At 30.5% G+C, this 21,550-nt stretch overlaps 1 protein-coding gene and 2 long non-coding RNA genes across 4 annotated transcripts in view; 2 read left to right on the top strand and 1 right to left on the bottom strand.

Annotated features, from left to right (window-relative positions):
- The first annotated feature begins 2,041 nt into the window (after positions 1 to 2,041).
- Positions 2,042 to 10,234, top strand: LOC135118353 (uncharacterized). Its single transcript, XR_010277530.1, has 2 exons — positions 2,042 to 4,575; positions 4,678 to 10,234. It is a non-coding gene; the product is annotated as an uncharacterized LOC135118353 (long non-coding RNA).
- A 4,285-nt stretch (positions 10,235 to 14,519) lies between these two features.
- Positions 14,520 to 16,837, top strand: LOC110380913 (uncharacterized). Its single transcript, XR_010277519.1, has 3 exons — positions 14,520 to 14,667; positions 16,076 to 16,199; positions 16,722 to 16,837. It is a non-coding gene; the product is annotated as an uncharacterized LOC110380913 (long non-coding RNA).
- A 299-nt stretch (positions 16,838 to 17,136) lies between these two features.
- Positions 17,137 to 21,550, bottom strand: part of LOC110380914 (beta-alanyl-bioamine nonribosomal peptide synthetase ebony) — a 42,266-nt gene continuing 37,852 nt past the window's right edge. For both annotated transcript variants that reach the window (XM_064039999.1, XM_064040000.1), the window contains one exon: positions 17,137 to 21,056. In XM_064039999.1, coding sequence (XP_063896069.1) covers positions 20,916 to 21,056 — 141 coding nt within the window. In that variant the 3' untranslated portion in view covers positions 17,137 to 20,915. The remainder of the gene's footprint in view (positions 21,057 to 21,550) is intronic.

The raw sequence follows: 21,550 nt of genomic DNA on the forward strand, positions 1-21,550 counted from the left end.
TTAATCAAATGAGTAAAAGGTGAACTAGGGTTAAGAAGGGTAGACAATACCGGTACTAAGAACTATTTACCGGTATTTAAAGTAACGTACACTAACATCTTACTGGATAAACGTTACGAGTCTACGTTTACGTTAAGATAATTTTAATTAGGTAAGAACAATGTACAATACTCGGGAAATAAATATTTTCGAAATTCGTTTTAGGTTTAACATCAATATTGTGAATGTATTGTGTCTAAAATAATCACCAACATAAAAAAATAACAGCTACTTTTGCCAAAAAAAAAAAAAGAAATGAGTTAAAATGAGTGCGCATCGAGTAATAATCATTTAATAGCTCAGATTCTAAATTCTAAATAAACAGAAAAAGAAATAGACTAATTTGAAAAAAAAATCTCTATTTAAAATTTAAATAAAAGGGAAAGACAATTGGGTAGCTTCAACAAAAAAAACGGTTAGAGATACATAATTTCTGCGTACTCTCATAATAACAAGTAAAATAACTATTTGCAAAAAAATATTAAAAAAAAAAAAGTTAAAAAAATATTTTTGAAAATAATTAAATTCCGAGTATTGACCACTAGTGAAGATGTTTCGAAAAGAATATAGGATTATTAATATTAAGAGAATTAAGTAAGAAAATGTACATTTAACTTACTCAAGATCACGAGTTACATGAATAAGTAGCTTGTAGATATATTTAGGCACTTAGAAAAATAAGTAATAGTTAAGGCTAGATTTAGGAGCACAGTATTTTTAAAATAACTGGAATTTTCTGGTTTCAGTCTACCAATGGCAGCGATTTTTTTTCCTTTTTATTAACTTAAGTACAGTTACAACGTAAATGAAAGCAAAAACTACATAGAAATGTTTTTTTTTTAAATAAAACACAATACATTAATGATCAATATTGAAATTGGTAGAGACAAAATATTGCAGTACCTTTTTCTTCTCTGTTTGCCAACCCATTTTATTTTTGGTTTAGTAAATATTGAAAAAAAAAAATGTTAAGAACAAGCAATTACATTAGTTTTACTTTTCAATCAGGATTATGTATAAAAACAAAATTAAAAGACAAAATTATACCATATTTTAAACAATAGTTATTTTAAAATTTGACACAAAAAATGCATCTTTAAAAAAATGAAAAAAATATTTGCAAAAAACTAAAAACAAAATAAAATCACAGTTTTTACACAATAGTACCGTGGTCAGGAAAGCTGAACATCAGTTTATTCCAGTTATATTAAAACTACTGTATATAGTTCTAGAAGTTCCCGAACGGTGACAATCACGGTTATTAGAAAGTAAGTAGATGAAAGGCGCGATGAAAGCAGCCGTAGTATGTAAGTAGTATAGTTTATAAGTAGGTAAGTTCTTAATATAGGCATTTAGTTAAGTATAGTTAAGTTAGGTAAGAGTTTTTTTTTTCAAAACAGCATTTTTTTATGGTTCCTCGTCACGGCAAAAGTACTTAATAGAAAAAAATCGTGCAATTTTTAATAAAAAAAATAACTGTACATTTGATTGGAGCAAAATACACAAGTCTGTTAAATAAAAAAAAATTGAAAACAAACAGAAAAAATGAATGGTACGAAAAACAGTAATTTTAACTAGGTTTACTTAGTTATTAAGCTAGTGTTAGGTAGCAAACCTAAATTATCATAAGTCAGATCATTTTAGCGACATCTACTGTATCTATATAAAGAAAAACCAAGATCTTTTGTCTAAAGTAAAAAAGTAACATCAAATCTATTCAAAAATCTGTCTGTATTTAATAATATTCGAGAGTTGAGACCACATCTGTGCAACGTCCAGCAGTCGTCATTTTATCGAAAAAAAAATACCAGCACAAAAAAATGCGAAAATAAAAATCTGTTCGGAACCATCTGGATTAAAAAAAAATGTTTGGAAACATCTGGAAAAATGGATAAAGTATAATTTTGGAAAATTACTATCAAACCATGGTAAAAAAAAAACTATATAAGTACCATGCCATATTAACATCCTAGCAATTTCGAAAAAAATACCTAAATACATATATTGAAATTATTTTAAAAAAATCAGTAACAGTATTCAATGCTTCAGACTTATGCGTAATTTAGGAATGCTTAATGTTACCAGTGACTTCTAAAATAGATTAAGTAATTCCCACTCAAATTGTACATATAAAAGTGGATGAAACTTAGGTAAGACTTAAATAATAATTAGGTAAGTTAGGTTTAATGTAGCGTGGTGTCAGGTATAAATATCTTTAATAACCTATGTACAAAATGTTCTTGAAATATAGACTTATGCAATCTACAGAAGGGGTTGTAAGCACATCATCAAATATATAAAAAAATACAAATAAAATCATCATTGAAGAGCAAAAATTATTGAAATAAACCTGCTAAAAGATATTTACCATATTCAAAAATATATTAATTCAACACAAAATTAACAATCTTTAAGTCCCATTCGATCAATATAAGACCTTGGTTAATGTAAGATATTCGTATCTGACAATGATTTAGAGATAATAAACAAAGCTCCTATAGACTTTACCATCATCACTATGAACATAAGAAATATTAGATGTCAAGATTTAATAAACAATTTAAAGAAACGCACTACGTAATTACTGAAGGTACAATCTCGTGACACAAAAAAAAAAACAACTAGTCCAACTAAAATCATCTATTTATTAACACCTGTATTGACTTGACCAAAGTAATGAAGATAGCTGAAATCTAAGCAATATAATTTTGGAATTGAAATGAATGAATTTCACAGAACGTTACCACTTTAGCATCAGATCATCAGAGCATAGCATCAGACATCTCAAAAAGAACTGCATATGCATGTTAAAAATTGAAAGATTCTGTCACACATCTATGTAGCTTTGACTATTACCTCTAAAACTACCACAGAGCTACTAACGTATAGACATATACAATACTAGGTTAATTACAATTAAGAACTTAACACAAATGCATATGTGTTATTTAATACGTAAGGCATATGCATTTGATTAAGATTGTACATTAATTGCAAATAGACCTATAACAAGTGACATGTAGTATGACAGCGATCTGAAGTAGATGTATAGAATAATATACCTAGATTTAAGTTCCTACATTTTATTTTATTCAACTAGTATAGTTATCTTCAATAAAGCTAGATTTGATAAAATAAATTAACATCTATTAAATAATATTTCGAAAAAAATATTAAAATCAGCAATCTGAGTTTTACTCCAGGTCGAAAATCCTATAGGTACTATCAAACATTGGAAAATAAATATATGAAAAAAAAAACAAAAGATACTAAACGGTTGAATAAAGAATGGTGTAGGTATATTAGTTGTAACTTTAATTTAAGGTAGTTTTTAATTGTTTAAGGATAGATATTAATTTAAGACGGTACAGTGGTAGAAATAGATGATTTGATAACACCAAAACTACGAAGCAAACAACAAAAATAACTATATCAAATTTTAAATTATCACCTATGATAAATTTAAAGAGCAAAATACTTGACTTGCTAAGTTCAGGATACAACAAAAAATAACTATCAACATCATGAAAAAAATATGTAACGTATCATTTTGTGACTGTATCGTCTCATTTTAATGTCCCAATTTGTAAATATATTTTGGAGCAAAGCCGAGTAATAGGAGATACGAACAAATAGGTATAAAATAGATATACGCACAATAACGTGGATTAGTATTATATTTGTCAATACTTTCTATATGTGATAAAACTTAATACCAGCAGAGGAAAAAAAACATTATTAACACCAATATTTAAAAAAACAGCTACGCTTACGCATCAAAATTTAATTCAACATCAAATCACGATTAACCTCATTCGGCAATACTTCCAATTCCATTCATATTTGTGAAAACCAACTGACACAATACTGCAGAAGTTTTTTGTCACTTACAGAAAGTACTGATCATTTTAAGTAAGTCCAACACAACCATAGTTATTAAAACTAATAGAATGAACGACTGTCTCCAATGAGAACGAGAGAAAACCACCATATTTGAAATTTACGATCATACAATATTTTACTACGAGACGTAGCTTGCTACGACGATGCTACGCGGTTGCTACGCGCCAAATTTCAAAACAAATTCGACTCTAACTGGAATGAAATACCATATAAACTCATTTGCCAACTACTATTTATATCCGAAAGTCACAAGTGAATTAAACACAATAAACCAATATTTTTTTAAAAATACTGGTAATTATAAATCTTTGGACAAATCACAGTCAGATTTCAACTCTGTTGAAATTATGCATACTTAATAATCAAATACAGACTTATTAAAATCTAGAGGCGCCATAATAAATACTGTTTACATCTGGGAACAACTCGTCCATTCTATTTGTTTTAACTCTATAGTTTTGTTAGGTAGAATAGGTAGGTTGTAAGATGTACATATTCCTGCATGGATGAAACACAAAAAGGACGGTTAAAGTAGATAAAAATAGAAACAATAACTATCGAAAATCAAAATCAAAACTAGGTTATAACTAGGTAAGTCTAGAATATAAATAGGTAAGCCTAGAATATAACTAGGTAAGTCTAGAATATAAAAAGGTAAGTTTAGAATAATTAGGTAAGCCTAGAATAACTGGGTAAGTCTAGAATATAATTAGGTGAGTCTAAAATAAATTATAGGTAAGGTCTAGAATGTAAGTTAGGTTAGAAACAAAGCATCTTTGTGCGAATGTGGTTTTAAAAAGAAATAGAAGTGAAGTAGAAGAGGTTTAGCTTGGAACAGGCCAAAGGAGGTTTTATTTAAACATTTTTTTTAAAGATTGTATAAATTCCAAGTACAAAAGTTAAATAAAAAAAAAACAGGCAAAGTTACCATCATGATACAGGAAGGATTTTTAACATCACAGTAACACTTTTAAGGAGGTTAACATCAATCAGCATTATCATCATCATCACCATTAAACATTATCATCAACTTTCTGTAATAATCCCAATTTATTTAGCGATCATTACATCATAATATCTACTTCATCCATACTTTTCTATCAGACCTCATCGCATTTGTCACCTTCTTGATTCACCATCGATTCTAAATTTGAATAGGCGCGAAAAAAGTTTGAAATAAACCTCTTTCGGCTTGTTCATAGATAAATACATCTTTAGAGCTACGGCTCCTTCGCTAGTAAGTGTAATATACTGGTTAAGGGTTAGTAAAAACTGGGTAAGATTCATAATAAATAAGTAATATTAAGATATAAATAAGTGCATGATAATATTAAGTCTAACAATAATAATTAGGTAAGTTTTACTTAAGGATCTAGGCGTAGGAAATTATACACATTTCGGGTTCAATTATTAGCATATAAGGTATTATCCAATCATATCAATGTCAGCACTTTTCGCTGAAAATATAACACTGCCGTTTTTAATGGATTTCGCAATAGCTACAACATAGAAAAACTCGTAAAAATCAGTCAATCGCGGGTAAATTGCACACAACAGGTCAAACTGAGGTCGTCACGTTTTGAAGTAGGTTAAAAATATCTTAGAACAAAAATACACTTAAAACAGGCTGTTTAAAAAATAACCCAAAAAAAATAAAATAAATAGTACAACAACTTAATCAATGGTCAGGTTGCAACAACACGCATTTGGACATTAAGACCAAATTAACATTGCAGAACAACGCAATACATTCTACAAAATAAACCATATAGTTACAAAAAATTTAACTTAAAATCATTTAAATTAACTAAAGCATCAGTAAAAAGTACGAACTATACCAACATATAGAAGTAAAAGTAACACTTATAAAAATTAAAAGAATTATATTGAATTTAAGAGCAAAAATATTTGGATGAACAAAGCATTAAGAAAAAATAGAAAGGACAACTGTGTCGCTTGCATTATCCAAACAAATAGTGGTGTTATATTAACAGCCGAGGTAGCAAGGCAGTTAGGTAATACTTAGTCTAGAACTAGTTTATATAACTATATTCTAAGGCGGAACCCGCATGAATCCTACATACGACAGCGTTCACGGTAATTAGATTGTAAGAATACGACCCATGATGTCGTTAGTTAAGTTAGACATAAGTTCTGTAGGGATATTGTGTCGCTATCTCATGACATGGGTTAAAAAAACAACTTGGAAAGAACAACTTGAAAAAAAAATGCTTTGATGATCACATCAGAAAATGCCAGCAGTACAGAATAAGGTAAATAGAAAATAGCAAAAAAAATCTTAGTTGAAAATCTGGTTTTCGAAAAAACATTAAAATTGGACAACATACGTTTATAAGATCACACTCGAAATTTCCGAAAAAAATCTGTAAGAACTGTTATGAGGAAGCGACATAATATAATTTAGAATGCAATAAAACAGCTGTATTCAACAATTCTAAAGTAAAAACACGCGGTGAAATTATAACTAAAACCTAGTTCGGAATTACATAAAATCTAATAAAACTACATACATTTTTGATATCCATAAAAACAACATAAATTCGCAAAGTCTAGCTTAACAGAACCAATAAACTCAATAGTCATCGGACACTCAAAAAATTAGTACCATCTAAAGCTTTCATAACTCTGTAGTCAAACAAACTTTTGGCAAGCTAATAAGCACTTTATTGCACAAGAAATAAGGTAGAAAGTTGAGTGTAGCTGTTTTAAAGCAATAATAAGTTAGTTCTAAGTAGAATAAGGGAGTCTCCGGGTGACTATGCCACATAATTGGAAAACCAAAGAAATAAAACAGTAGTGTGTAAATATTAATAATAGTTTAAAAATAAGCGTAATTAAGAGTAAAATAATAATAAGTATGTAAATTGAAAAAATCTCGCGTGTATACTTGTCTAATAATATTATTGATTTGGTGTGTATAATAGTAAAAAAAAAGTTATTAAGAGTAAAATAATAATAAGTCTGTAAATTGATAAATCTCGATGATATGTACTTGTCATTTTATATAAAAAAGAAAAGATAATTAAGATTAAAATAATAATAAGTATGTAAATTGATAAATCTCGACGTATACTCGTCATTTTATACAAAAAAGAAAAAGAAAAAAAATACGTATCTTTTGTTTAATAAATGTTTGGTGATAATAGTTTAGAAATGGTTTAAGTGCACCAACAATATTGAAAAGTTAGTCTTAAAGAAAGTTCGAAGATTCCAGAATTAGCCAAAAGTACGAATTAATTGTAAAATCTGACAATTAATAAAAAAATAAGTAAACATAATAATAAAACCACAACAAACAAATAAGTTTCCATTCGTTAGAAACACGTAAAAAAAAGTAGCAAGAAAAAGAGTAATCATATAATTTGAAACTAGAAAATAAAATGTAAATTACCATTATTAACGCAGTCAAAATCAAAAAATTATTAGTTAGATATTTAAGTCAAACATTCGACATTGTACATATAAAGTCGCAATGAAGTTAAGACGTACACTAGGTATGACTAATAGTTAAGATTTTTTGAAAAATGTTTTTCTTCCATAACATTTTTGGGCTGCTTAAAACAGCGCCTTTTATATGGAAGCTTAGTTTTTAAGGTAGGATTAAAAAAATCTTTTACTCATTTGGAAATGTAACTGAAAAAACCACAGAAAACTTAATAGAATGCCAATTTTTAATTGAGTAAATATTAAATGTTTAAGAATACTCGTATATACTACTAATATAAAAATTATTTTAAGCGAAATTGACGTGCTTAATTTTTCCTTACTTAACATAAAGAAATAAAAAATCCGTATCACACATAATTTAGATATACGAAATTAATTTTATGAAAAAAGTACGCAAACCTGCAATAAATAAGTTTAAGTTATTAACACAGTTTGGGCCTGGTTTCCATCAATAACAAAATTCTTAAGTAAAGATATATCAACATGACTTGACTTAACATCATATCAAGTCTTTTAAACTCAGAAGAAGCTTCGTAATTATCATCATCATCATCATCTCAGCCATAGGACGTCCACTGCTGAACATAAGCCTCCCCCTTAGATCTCCACAGATACCTGTTGGAGGCGACCTGCATCCAGCGTCTTCCGGCGACCTTTATAAGGTCGTCTGTCCACCTTGTTGATGGACGTTATATCCATTTAAAATACAATATTTAAAATATGGCCGTTTAACATCTAGTACTTTCTTATCTCTGTGGAATAAAATCATAGGATTGTAATTTTAACATCGCGTTGTTTGAGATATAAAAGTCACTATATTATGACCAAAGCCCATTTAATACAAAAAAAACTCCTACTAATATACTATGTGCCATATAAGTCAGTATACTCTAAAAATGACATCTGTATTTTAAACTATTATCAATGCCATTTTCGGCTATAAAATTGTCGCGTAAAAAAACCGCCGAGTTCTCGCACAATATAAAAACAAGTAAGGAAAAATGGAGTACCTTAATTTAAAATACTACTCATAATTCTAGTCACTAGTATTATAACTTATAATTTATAAGATCTTATAACTTATAAGTGTGTATATTATAAAATATTGTACCAGATGGAACTGCAACGTAACTACTAATCTAGTCGATGTCGCCCGTTCGTAACGGAGTTTAGATATAAGAAATAAACATTAAATGATAATAATTAATTAAGGTAAAAACCTAAGAAGCAAGATGATTGGGGGGATGGAGTATTTCTTAAATAAGTAGTTTATTTATAGGGTTACTATGTGCTCTCGATTTTTATATCTTAATGACAATGATAACTGATGCTATACTATACACTTTGAGAAGAAACACCGAAACAAACTCTAGGGTCACAGTCACTTTAAAGTACCAGGTACCTAAATTTTAAAAAGTCACCATGGATGAAGAACATAGGCTCGTATATAATAATATGTAACTTCTGAATGAAAAATTCTCCAAAAACACCAGTAAAAATTAATAACAAAAAAGGTACTGGCCAATTAATAACACAACTTACACCATACTACTTATTGACATGAAAACTCAAACCTTTTCGTCATCATGAAAAAAAATATTCGTCGCCATCAAATTGCCAAAATTTGGAACGACCATACACAACATCAAAGCACAGGTTTACAAATCGTTATAGATATAAAAATAGAGATTCTACATATATTTTAGGGTTATTTTATAAGTAGGATAAAAATTAATTTATGTTCTGCAATTGTGCAGTATTTAGTTTTTTCGGAATCATAGCTAATATATCTAAGAATGGTATCTTACTGGTACTGGTAATACCATTCTTACTGGTATTTGGTATGTCTTAAAACAGCATGCGTTTGGTAAATATTATATAAGAACTAGCTTTTGCCCGCAACTTCGTTCGCGTGGAATAGTGACTACCAGCAGATTTTTGATTTGACCAATATATGGCGCTATATGTACGGAATAATTTTATTTTTATTTTTTTTTGTAATAAAAACTATCCTATGTCCTTTCTCAAGTTTCAAACTATGTCTGTACCAAATTTCACACAAATCGGTTCAGTAGTTTAGGCGTGAAGAAAAGACAGACAGACAGACAGAAAGACAGACAGACAGACAGACAGAGTTACTTTCGCATTTATAATATTAGTTTGGATAATAATTAAGTGTATAATGACAATAGTCAAAAAACTGCATTTGGGAAGAGTTCCAAACATTAGTCGAAATAAAATAAGGTTACCTCTAAGTATTAATTTAATCTAGTTATAAAAATATTTAAGGTATTCCATATAAGTTTACCTACTAGCGAATTTTAATAAGGTCTAATATTAAGTATTTATTAAGTGGTGTGGGCTCGAAGTCTATATATTTAAATGTGTCTTAAATTGGTATATATTTATATATCTTAAAAAATAATTGGGAATATAGTCAATTATAAAAAAGTGATGTAAATCGAACGAATTTTTCCAAAAAATGTAATTGACTTACAAGTCAGATAAAAATGATAATAATCAAAATTGTGATAATATTTTCAATTGACAACCAGGTTTTTAAGATCACCTATTTTAATAAGCTTATGTAATTATTATTTAACATTTTCGAAACTTTTTAAGTGACAAAATTAAAATAATATACTTGTAAGATTCGAGCCCTATTTTAGACCATTTACCCATTGAATGGATTTCGCAAAATTTTCAAGATTTTACAAAAATATAATCCTGACACACATTGGCAGTATTGCACACTTACTCAACATTATATACATACATACACTCACACACACATACAATATCATATACAATACACACACACACACTCACACACAAACAAACTTTAATAACATCAAAATGAACAATACATATATTCTTTGGTATAAATGGTCTACAATATTCTTAATTATAGTATAGGTAAGTTATATTTATTTTAAATTTTGAGTTCTAATTTATAAAAATATATACCCGACTAACTGACAGGAGACCGTAAATAATACTCGAATAGGTAATTTATAATTATAATGCGGTGTAAGTATACTTTAGAAGTATTATTATAAGTTATAAGCTACACTTATAAGTGATTATATGTTTAACACATACTTTATAAATTGTATATTGTGGCGAAAATAATAATAAGAAATTAAGAACAATTAAATCTGTCATCAAAAAATTCGCACTTATTAAAAAAAAGCTGTCATCAACAGGAACAAAATTTATTTTTGAAGTAATAAAAACGTAACTCCATCATTCAACTCTGCTAATCTCGTTCCAAAAAAAACTTTGTACAAAAAAATGAAACCGAATTCAACAACATCTGAAAACTACTATGAAAACCATCAAAATCAGTTAGACCATACGTGAGACAATCGCGCACAAACACACATACAGGTGAAACTAAGAACCTCACTTTTTTGAAGTCGGTTAAATACAAATATGTAAACTATTATAATCGCCACAATATATAAATACATGTCTAGTCATATTTCATAAAGTATTGTATCGGCACATTGGGCTATTCAGGCCTATTTTTCAATACTCTTTTCCAACCTTCTTGGTTATGCACTCCTACGCATAACCAATATTGTCTATGACCTAGCAACTTCTATCTGTGTTAGATCAATGTTTAGAATGTTTGTCTATTTATGGTCTTGAATAAAGATCGAAAAAAAATGTTGTTTTATTTGTCAATCCTTTTCTGCACCCGGATAAAGAGCCATTAAATATCTACACACATAGATCCGCACCGAATTTCATCTCAATAAGAAGAGTTACACACAAACCTGAGCAATATTTTTTTCCTACACTTATACCTAGATATACTAAAAATTAAACCTAAATACCTTTATTTTCAGGCCCTATGGGCCTTTTAGGCATATTAAAAACCTTTCTTACTATGAATATACCTTACTAAGTATTATTTATTAGGTTTGAACTAGGCCTGGCACACTACCGTGTTTGTTAACCCAAATAAGTTTTTATAATATAATCGTAAAAAATATTCAAACTATACAGACTATATCTTTTTCAGACTTCTTTTACATGTTATAGTCTGGAATCTGGAACTCGTGAATTATCTAATTAGGCACTTGACGACCACGCCTTCTCATGAATAATTCTCTCAAGAAGCCTATTGGTTATAAAAAGTTGTGGCCTAATGGGTAAAGAACCAACTTCTCAAGCATGAGTGTGGGTTCCCCATTGATTTTCTTTTTATTTTTTTCCTAGCTAATTTCTAGATGGCGCTGACCTGTACGTGAATGCAAGGAACGTAACGTCATATCTTATTAACGTCACATAATTTTCAGGTCGTATAACGAAAAGTTTATGTCATAAACAATTTAAACAATTGAAAATGTTGAATAAAAATGGACTAAAAGGAGTCAGCCAGATTATATCCAAATGTCCCGAGAGATTTTGAAAACAATTTGTCCAGAAATATGAATTTCTTAGGTCTCGGCTCGAAGGGCTCGGTGCGATGTTTTTTTTAACTTAGCAAATTAATGCTCAATCATGTAGGTAGGTACAACACTATCTGTCACTTTCTGGGGGAACTATATTTTTTTGATTCTTAAAAAGAAAGCCATTCCAGGTCAGGCATGTGACAAATGCAAGTTTTAAAAGTTTGTATGCCAAAATCAAACATCAAAATCAAATTGTTTTTATTTCAAATACAGGCTATGTACTTTCTAAGTATATCTTAGACACCAATGACTGTGTTTCGGAATGGTTTCGGATGACACGTTAAACTGTAGGTCCCGGCATTATTCATCCTTGGCAGAAGCCAGTGAGTCTGAGCCTAGGGGTTGCCCGGGTAACTGGGTTGAGGATTGGTGCCTATTGCTTGTGCACTAAAATATGTCCTACAGTCTTAGGAATAGTTAACAGTCCTCCTAACAGGAGTTCTCTGTGCAAGTGGCGTATTGGACGAGGCCCTCTGGGCACAGGACGTGGTGCCACTCGACGGCATTTACGTTTATACTTTTGTCATACTGATTGTTATAAACATAGATTCAAGTTGCTGTATACTTAGGTACAAGTTTTATATGTTAAGCTGCTGAGTTTGTGTGTCTTTTGGCTCGAGCCGAGCCCAAAAACTATTAGTTCGATTTGTAAAGTTCTTGCAGTGTTAGACAGTCCTTTCATTGAGGAAGGCTTCAGACTTCTTTTTACCAGGTGTGGGAAGTAGTAAGCCTGATACAGACTTGGCTGTGTTTGCAAGGGTGGATAAAGTATGTACTATTGAGATAAACTTTCTGCTCAAGATCGAAAAGAGTGCAAACAATTTCTGTGACCAGGTTTCCCTGGTGAAGGATAATAAGATGTCATCATCATCAACTGTGTATTAAACTAATTTCAATGTAACTTTGCAGTTATCTAAATCCTGATAATACCAAAACCTGATATTACCAAGAAAATTTCCAAATTACATACACCCTTAATTCATTATAACTAGTTTCATAATTGACCTTTAAAATTCACACAAACTATTTAACACGGAAACCAATAAATCAATACGGTGCAAATTTCCTGGAATGCGTAGGATGTCACCCCCCACCCCCTCCTCCGTGGAACATTCGGGAAGGGCGTGAGGGAGACGGAAGTAGCCGTTACAATGATGGATGAGAGGTCCAGTGCATCAGAACGGCGCATGCCTACAATCTAGATTCTACCTGTAGATTGGGAGCTGGATGCAATTTTAATATTTATGAGTTTCGGGTTAGGTTGATTTTGGAATCGTTTTGTTATGCAAATTTTTGATGTCATTTTAGTTGCAGATTGGAAATAAACACATAAGTGAATAATAGATTAAGCGAAAGCTTAGTTTACAGTAATTCAATAAACAGGAAACGTTGTTGTGTTTGTTTGTACCCTTAAAGCTCAGAAACGGAACCGATTTGAAAATTCTTTCTCTGTTTTATTTTTTTTTATTTATTTTTATTTACTAGAAGGAGAATCAACAGCTGTAACAAAGGGATAACAATTCTATATGATATAGTAAGCCAATTATAGATTCTCACGGGTAGAAACTGAAAAAGTAACAGACAACTTAGGATCACTAACAAGCACGATAAAAAAATAAAATAATAATAAGATTATAACAAAATATCACTTGGCACAATCCGCACTCTTGAAAAAGTCCGCATTCAGCTGAGTGAGTGTGTTAGAAAACTACACTCTTCCCAAATAATTTGGCTATATTTTATATCAGTATGGGCAGTGGGTCTCGCGGAACACGGGAGAGACCACGCGAAAACAGTTGCTAGGTACTACATATTTTTTTTATATATTTTGTTTTCTTTAACTACCAACGAGATCTTCAATAAAAATTACATGCAAACTTATTCAGCTGAAGCCAAGTTTTTATAAACTACTAAAACCTTCATCGCAACTAGTCTAAATACATTCTTCAGTCCCGAGGGGTCGTTCGACGTTGTAAAGGCTCTCCAGGGCTGTGCAAAGCAATGGATATAATGAATGACGGATGGCAACAGCCGACTAGACTGGAAGCTGATCTCAGAGTTGGTTAAGTAAGTATTTCTTTTAATCCGGTGAGAAGCCAAGTTAGGAGGTAAGATTTGTAAGTGAGAACTTGGCATTAAAAATTAAAAGTCTTGTGTAAAAGATGATTCTTTTCGTAACCGACTAAGTAATGATTTGATGTCCGATTATTAACGGAAAAATGATTAAATATTTACTCCTTGAGATAGTTTTTTGTGGGAAGTCAGGATATAGTGATCGAAATGAAACTGCTAGTCACAGTTACAGTTATATTCAGACTGATACTCATATACCTACATAACTTTCTTCTTATTATCAAGACCCCACATTAAAATAATTTTGTTGTAAAATTCCTCCAAATATCTGTAACAGAATCGATGCCTATGCATTGAAGGACGGGCATTTTTGGGGGGCTGTTTCATATACCTAATTTTGACGTTCAAAAAGTGCAGTTTCTAACCCTATTTATATAATTTTTTGAAATCACAAGCAAAACCGCTCACAAAACCTAGTACACTCATAAATCACAGCCTCAAATAAATCGACTCCTAGCCTATGCCAGCTGCATCTACAGCGCATGATCTGCACACACACACATACACCATAGATTGAGGTGCACCCAAGTCTCAGTTGTCATGCAAACGTCATCATGAGTGGCTCAGAGTCAGAATCCAAAGGGGACGGACTTCTGATTATAACTGGAATCTTGGTAGTTTCCTTTATTCTGCTGTGGGTCAGGATTTTGTGTTGTACCAGGTAAGAATTTATTTTGTTTGTTTGGTTGTATAAAAATCTGTGTTATGTGTTTGTTATGAGAAGAATGAACACAGATTTTTGTCAGTGCTACAATTAGGTAAATTTTCTGAAAAAATAAATCGAAAAATTTTGATTTGATTGTTGAAACTTTGCAAAGTTTTAGTGTTAATTATAAGCTGGCTGTTTTTTTTTGTGAGATTAAAGGATCTATTTGTTTTTTTACTGTAATGTTAGGTCCTAGCATAATATCGTCAATTGCCAAAAGCGAATATCTGATGGTTGCTCAGCAATTTTTTATTTCTATGCCTGTTGTGTGAAATATCACTAAAGTAAATCGGATCATACTTTTATCTAATTTAAATGCCTATTCTTTGAAAATTTACCAAAAATATTGCCTTATACGCTTTCTGAGGCAATTTTTTTGGAACAATAGGGCTCCTACGCATTTAGGCTTTCATTTTATTTAAGTTTGTATTTTGAAATGCGTAATTGCGCAGAAGGTACGCTACGGTTTTCAGTGCGCAGAAGATGTGACGTCACTTCTGTCCGTTGGCCGCCATTTTGAATTTTTCCTTTTTCAACGGACCTTGAAACTGCGTAGTTATAATGGCTTTTTAGTAGGATTATGAGGATGAAAATTAGGTGCCCAGTACTCCAATAAATATTTGTATTTGGTTGAAATTCACGAACTTAACATTACCATTAAGATAGTTTGGTGTAGTAAATAATCCTTTTCATCCCACCATCTCGGAAAGAGTAGTTTTATCCTTTGATATCTGAGCGCAAAAGCCGTTTTTATCCTCTAGAGCGGCAAAGTGATTTGAATTTAGAACATCGTGTGCAATGCTCCATTTGTGACAATCTTGATAAGACTTTTCAAACAAATACATATTAAACAAATAAAATACTGCTTAAAATAATTATTCAATTAATTAAGCAATTTTTATTATTGTTTTTACAAAGATTTTTAACGTCGTTTCATTTTTAAACTGAGTTTTCAAATAAATGAACTATAATAGGTACTGCTTTTTAATTTGATACTCATATGTGCGCGCCATTTTGTTTTTTGCATTTAGTAATTTCCTCTATGAGGTGGGATGAAAAGTTACGTGTTGCACTCGAGCGAGTGCAAAGATTTTTCACCTTGAGCTCTTTTGATTCCCTCGCTATCGCTCAGGATTCTAATTATTGAATTAATTTTAGAATCCTTCGCTTGCTCGGTCATCAAAATTGAGCTCGCGGTTAAAAAGCAACTTTGCACTCTTGTATAACAAATAACTAATAAATAATCACTAAAATAAACTACTTACTTAAATACAATAAATACTACATGCATCTATGATAATGAGGGAAGATAGTGTTCTTTCAACTATTTACCTACTTGAATGTACACTTATGTATGTTTCAGGGCAAGGATCCACATATCTATGCGAGAGGCGCAAACGCAGATGCACTGTCAGGAAGGACTGCGCATGTGCGTGATAGTCGAACAACGACACGTTATACGCCCTCGAGCTTACAACTAGACGCAGGTTAGTATATCATTCATCATCATCATCATCATCTTAGCCATAGGACGTTCACTGCTGAACATAGGCCTCCCCCTTTGATCTCCACAGATACCTGTTGGAGGCGACCTGCATCAAAGTGCAGTGTCTTCCTTATGTACTCTCCTTATGTACTCCACTTATGAACTTTGTCTTCTTTTCAAGTATTTCATTAATTCTTACTAATTCATGACCGATACATAAAATTTGTACCAAAGGATTTACAATCTGAGAAAGTTGTGTCTTACGGGGGAAGTTGTGTCTCAAAGTTAAGTACATTAAGAAGTTCTTAAGGGGAGTACATAAGGTAGAATATAAGGGGAGTACACAAGGGGAGTACATAAGGGGAGAACATAAGGCAAGTACATACAAGGAGTATATAAGGAAACTTATAAATTAGTAAAGACAAGGGATTACATTATAGGAGAACATAAATTTTGTAATGCCGATCGCAACAACGTCTCCTATCAGACTTTGTATACTTAATTATTTCATATTTCATTTCAGACTGTACTTTTGGACTTTTAGAAGAAAACTGGTGAAAATCGTAGAAAATACTCCCTACATGCCAAAAGTCATTAAACTCTTTATTAAGTTTCCTGCATCATGTCTTTAACTCCTGAAGAAAGTTCTTTTAACCACAAAAGCTCTATGTATGATGACGAAAATAAAGTCAAAATGTACAATTTTCTTTCTAATATTGACGAAACTACTTTATTTATTCTAAAATCATCACCTGATATGTTAAAAATGATCATTTTAAATAGTTTCATTAATGTCTTTAGTTTTTATTTGATTGCAAAGTACAATACGACTTTTTTCTGGCGTATGACTTTTTAAAACGACTTTTACTCAACTATTTTGTTTTTAAGATGGTCATTAGTTTGTTGATTTTGAAGATACTAATATCGAGACCAAAAATGAAAATTCCTAAATATCAAAATATCTAAGTATTTTTTGAATTATCTAACCGAACAGTACAAATTGGACACATATTTAATTAATAGACAAGTTTCTGATTAATTTTCTTTATTATGAAATAAATTACATTTGTATAACTTATTTCCATCTTATTACTATTCAGATTTTATAACACAGTTATTATCACTATCTTATAACGTATAGAGATCTAGTATTATTTATTAGATAAAAACATTTTGAATATTTTTACTTTTCGTTAATATTTTTTTACAAAAATGTACTTAACAACAAAAACAGTTTTTTTTCTGGATATATACCCAAAATTGTTGTGATGAATATTTTAATTATACTTAAACATATATTATAAATACAATTGTTACATTATTTACAAACAAAATACTCACTGCGAATTGAAATTATATATGAATTTAAAATGTGTCGAAAAACACGCACATTTTGATACCTCTATATTACATATTTTGTTACCAATTATCTACCTCTAACTGTACTTTTGTTATTCGCCTAATATTTTAATAATAACATGATATTTTCACAAATATGAAGTTTGGACAATTTTTCTTAGTCTGTAAGTAAATGTTTTTTCTGAATGTTTCCTAAGCATATTTACTATTTTCATAATTATAGTGACAGGTACAGTCAGCGACATAAGCAGATTTAAAAACACTTAATTTTCTTGAACATATAAAAACAATATTACAAATTATAAAACAAAAATACATTTAGACGGAAGTATTTTAACTCCTAACAAAAAATTTGCTACATATTACAAAATGATATTCAAATTTTCAAAAAAAAATTTGCTCAAAATGGCCGAATTGTAACTTTCGTAAAAAGTTTTTTTTTAATGTAAAATAGTTGCGACTTATATCGCTGACTGTATTTACAATATCTGGTTGTCTGTGTAGGTTGTATATAAAGGCTGGGACATACCGAATACAGATTAAAGAAGTCAATTGAAAAAAAACTTTCTGATAAATACAAATACGTAGATACTTACTGCACATTATTTAAAAAAAAATGACAGTCTTTATCTATCTTCCTTTTTTGGAAGTCGGTTAACAATCTCTCGAATATTCAAAGCGTCATTTAATAAGTTGTGTTTAAAAATTATGTCTGTCGCTACAATAAAGTGTCAGCGACAGAGATAACTTGTCATTTAAACACGGCTTTTCCTTTTGGTTAATTTTTACTGTACCAAAGTTCCTACGTATAATTAAAAAAACAACATACAATTCAAAATTCAAAATACAATTCAAAATTCAATAGAGAGCTTCACTCATACACTGATCCATATAGCTACAATTCAAATAATTTTTTTTTTGTCAGAAATGAAAAAAAATAGTTTTAAATTGCTATTTTGTCGACAGCGTATATTTCATAAGCTACATTTTGTATTCGATGTGTCCAAGTTATAATTGTGTTGTAAATTAGGTGTAAGTTTTTAGATTTTATCCTAGCATGAACAAATGTTCTACATATTTAACTAACATTTTCTTGCAAATCATCATTAACTTTGGAATTAACTATATACTAGTTGTTATTATCTTAAGGAGTTCTAATCTCATGTCAAAAATCGTCAATTAAAAAAATGTACAGTCGATAACAAAATACACCAACTTGATAGATCATAATTTCCGGCCTACAAGATATTACCTAAAATACAGATGTTCATGCTAGGATTATAGAACAATTATAAAATTAAATGTTGTTTAAAACCACTATTCACTTGGGGTACAAATTTCTAGCGACCTTTGTCTAGTTCGGTTCAAATCTAGCGATACATATGGACCAATGCAATAAGAAAGTTTGTGACGACCCGTACTTAATTACCTAGATGTGTCAGAAATAAATTGTTAAATTGTATAGTAAACGACAAAACATGTCATACTTTCTGGGCATTTAAAAAAAGCCCAATCTTTTAACATAAATAACTTGGTAATAAATACCATATTTCTAATTACAATAGTGGAGAGAGATGTGTACCCCTAAACAATCAACATATTTACCCATCGATGTTGCCGGTACATTCTAGCGACCCTTGCTAGCGACCTCTGTTTTGCATGGGCGCCGAATTGAACCGTTGGGTCGCCGAGTTTTGTATGTTGATTGTGAATATGTGGTTTAAGTGTTTGGTCTAACTGGCCGTAGATTATATTAACATTTATGTATGTTCTGTTTTTGTATTCAAATGTTCAAGCATAACCTAGGTACTAATATTAAGCAACAGAAACCGTTGGCAGGCCTAGTAACTACCTAGTTCTATCCAGTTTAATGCTTGAACATCTTGAATATTTTAAATTATATCTTGTATTCACAACGTTAAACATTATGTTATTAATGTATGAAAATATGAATATATATTTATTTACAATATTGTATATTCCTCACACATTTACAAAACGTGTTTCAGTTAGACAAATGACAAACATACTTATACAAACACTAATTTTTAAAGCATTTTTTTCCGATGTAAGTTCATAATATCAAAATTGTGAATACAAGTATTATTTTTATTAGTGTTGCAAGATTTTAATTCAAATGTTAACTTCTTGGTTTCAATTTGTATTGAAGTTTTGAGTCTATCTATATAGTCTATAAGAAACTGTTTGTATGTCTTGTATTGCGTACATCGAATTGTATTGTGCAATCCACTCGTGCAATTGTGCAATATCTTGTGCAATTGCCTTGAGTAAGTTGCCTTGTGCAAAACGATTTGTGCAATTTTCTAATGTTGTATTTTCTCGTATTAAATATCTAAATGTAGATTTGGGTTTTATTTATTTTTCCATAATTAAAGGAAAATATTCAAACATGTTTTAAAACCTCCTCCTTTTTTAAATCGGCAGAAAAATGGTACAAACATTTTGATCAAACTTGAATTTTAATAGTCATTATTTTGGTTAAATATTAAAACTTAATAGTTAAAATACCATTTATCAAACTTTCTAATGTATACTTAACATACACAAAACTGCGAGGTTAAATAAAATTAATATTAAATCGATAAACTTACTTACAACATAAAATTCACAGAATATTTTTTCTAAAATATAGAATTGTCATTTCAAAACAGGCAAGAAGTAAAACTTAAGAAATACTGTAATTTATCACTGGTCAATGAAAAATACACCTTACGTATAAGTTATAAAGTCTAAATTCAACAAGCATTAATTCAACGTACTAAAATCTAACCGCTCTAACTTACTACTTGTCTAATAGGCTCACTAAATAATATCTTACTACTTACTTAATACTCTTGCACTTACGCCCTTTTAATAATTAAAGACAATTCAAAATCGGCCATAACAGCAGTAGAATCCATTTTTGAAGTCACATTTATTCATAACAAACAAAAAAATACTTTTGCAAGTAAACTTTTAACAAAATCACTGGTCGACTAACTACGGATTCTTATAATCTATCCATCGAATGTCCAATCTCTAATCGCGGGATTGGACATAATTATTGTGGAGCTTATATCAAAATTCAATCTGTAATCGCAAATCAATGGATATATTATAGAAATCCACCGTAAATAGAGATAACTAAGAACACATTCTAAAATTTACTTTATGCTTGTAATAGGCCCCGTTTCATTGGTCACCGATAAAGTGTCAGTTAGTTATCATATACTTAATGTTAGCCGATATTGCTATCCAACACCTGTAAAACCCTGTCAGATAAGTTCCTGATAGGCTATCAGAAACTTTACCAGTAACCTGCAAAACTGGCTAATAGTCTAAGTTACCATATCACAGGTTAGTCGAGCGGTTTCCAGCACACAATAGCTCGCATATCGTCGGGAGCCTTTCCGAATATTCTGTCTCCGTTGGGGTCAACGTACTGATTTATTTGGTAATCCAGTAAGGTTTGGTAGCCTAGGACATCGGTTCCTAATTGCTGAAAAAGAAAAATATAAATCTACGTCAATATTTTGTAAATAAAGAAATATTTTTTTATGTCGATGATATGGTTGTGGATCAGTTAGAAAAAGCAAAAAGTCATTTGAACATTTTTGGAAGTCGTTACGGATGTTAGAAGCCAAGCCAGAAAGCCAACCAGTTTTATCGAGGCATATTCAGTTGCTCGAGTAACTGGGTTGTGGAAGTCAGATAGGCAGTCGCTCCTTATAACACTGGTACTCAGCTGCATCCGTCAAGACTGGAAGCCAACCCCAATAAAGTCGGGAAAAGCCTGAGTAGTTGTTAAAAGACGAAGACTCCATATTTACTTGTATTCCAAAAAGGCAGAATTTAATTTGAACTATAAACCACTGTTGATAAACGGTCAATCCTATTCTGTGGGACGATAAAAAAGCATATGATGATAGCATATCATACCACCTAAATGTTCTATGCAAACAAAATTTTCGTTCTTTCTCTCTTCTTTCATTC

The sequence above is a fragment of the Helicoverpa armigera genome, chromosome 21 (assembly GCF_030705265.1).
Source record: "Helicoverpa armigera isolate CAAS_96S chromosome 21, ASM3070526v1, whole genome shotgun sequence".
In the NCBI taxonomy this organism is placed as follows: domain Eukaryota; kingdom Metazoa; phylum Arthropoda; class Insecta; order Lepidoptera; family Noctuidae; genus Helicoverpa; species Helicoverpa armigera.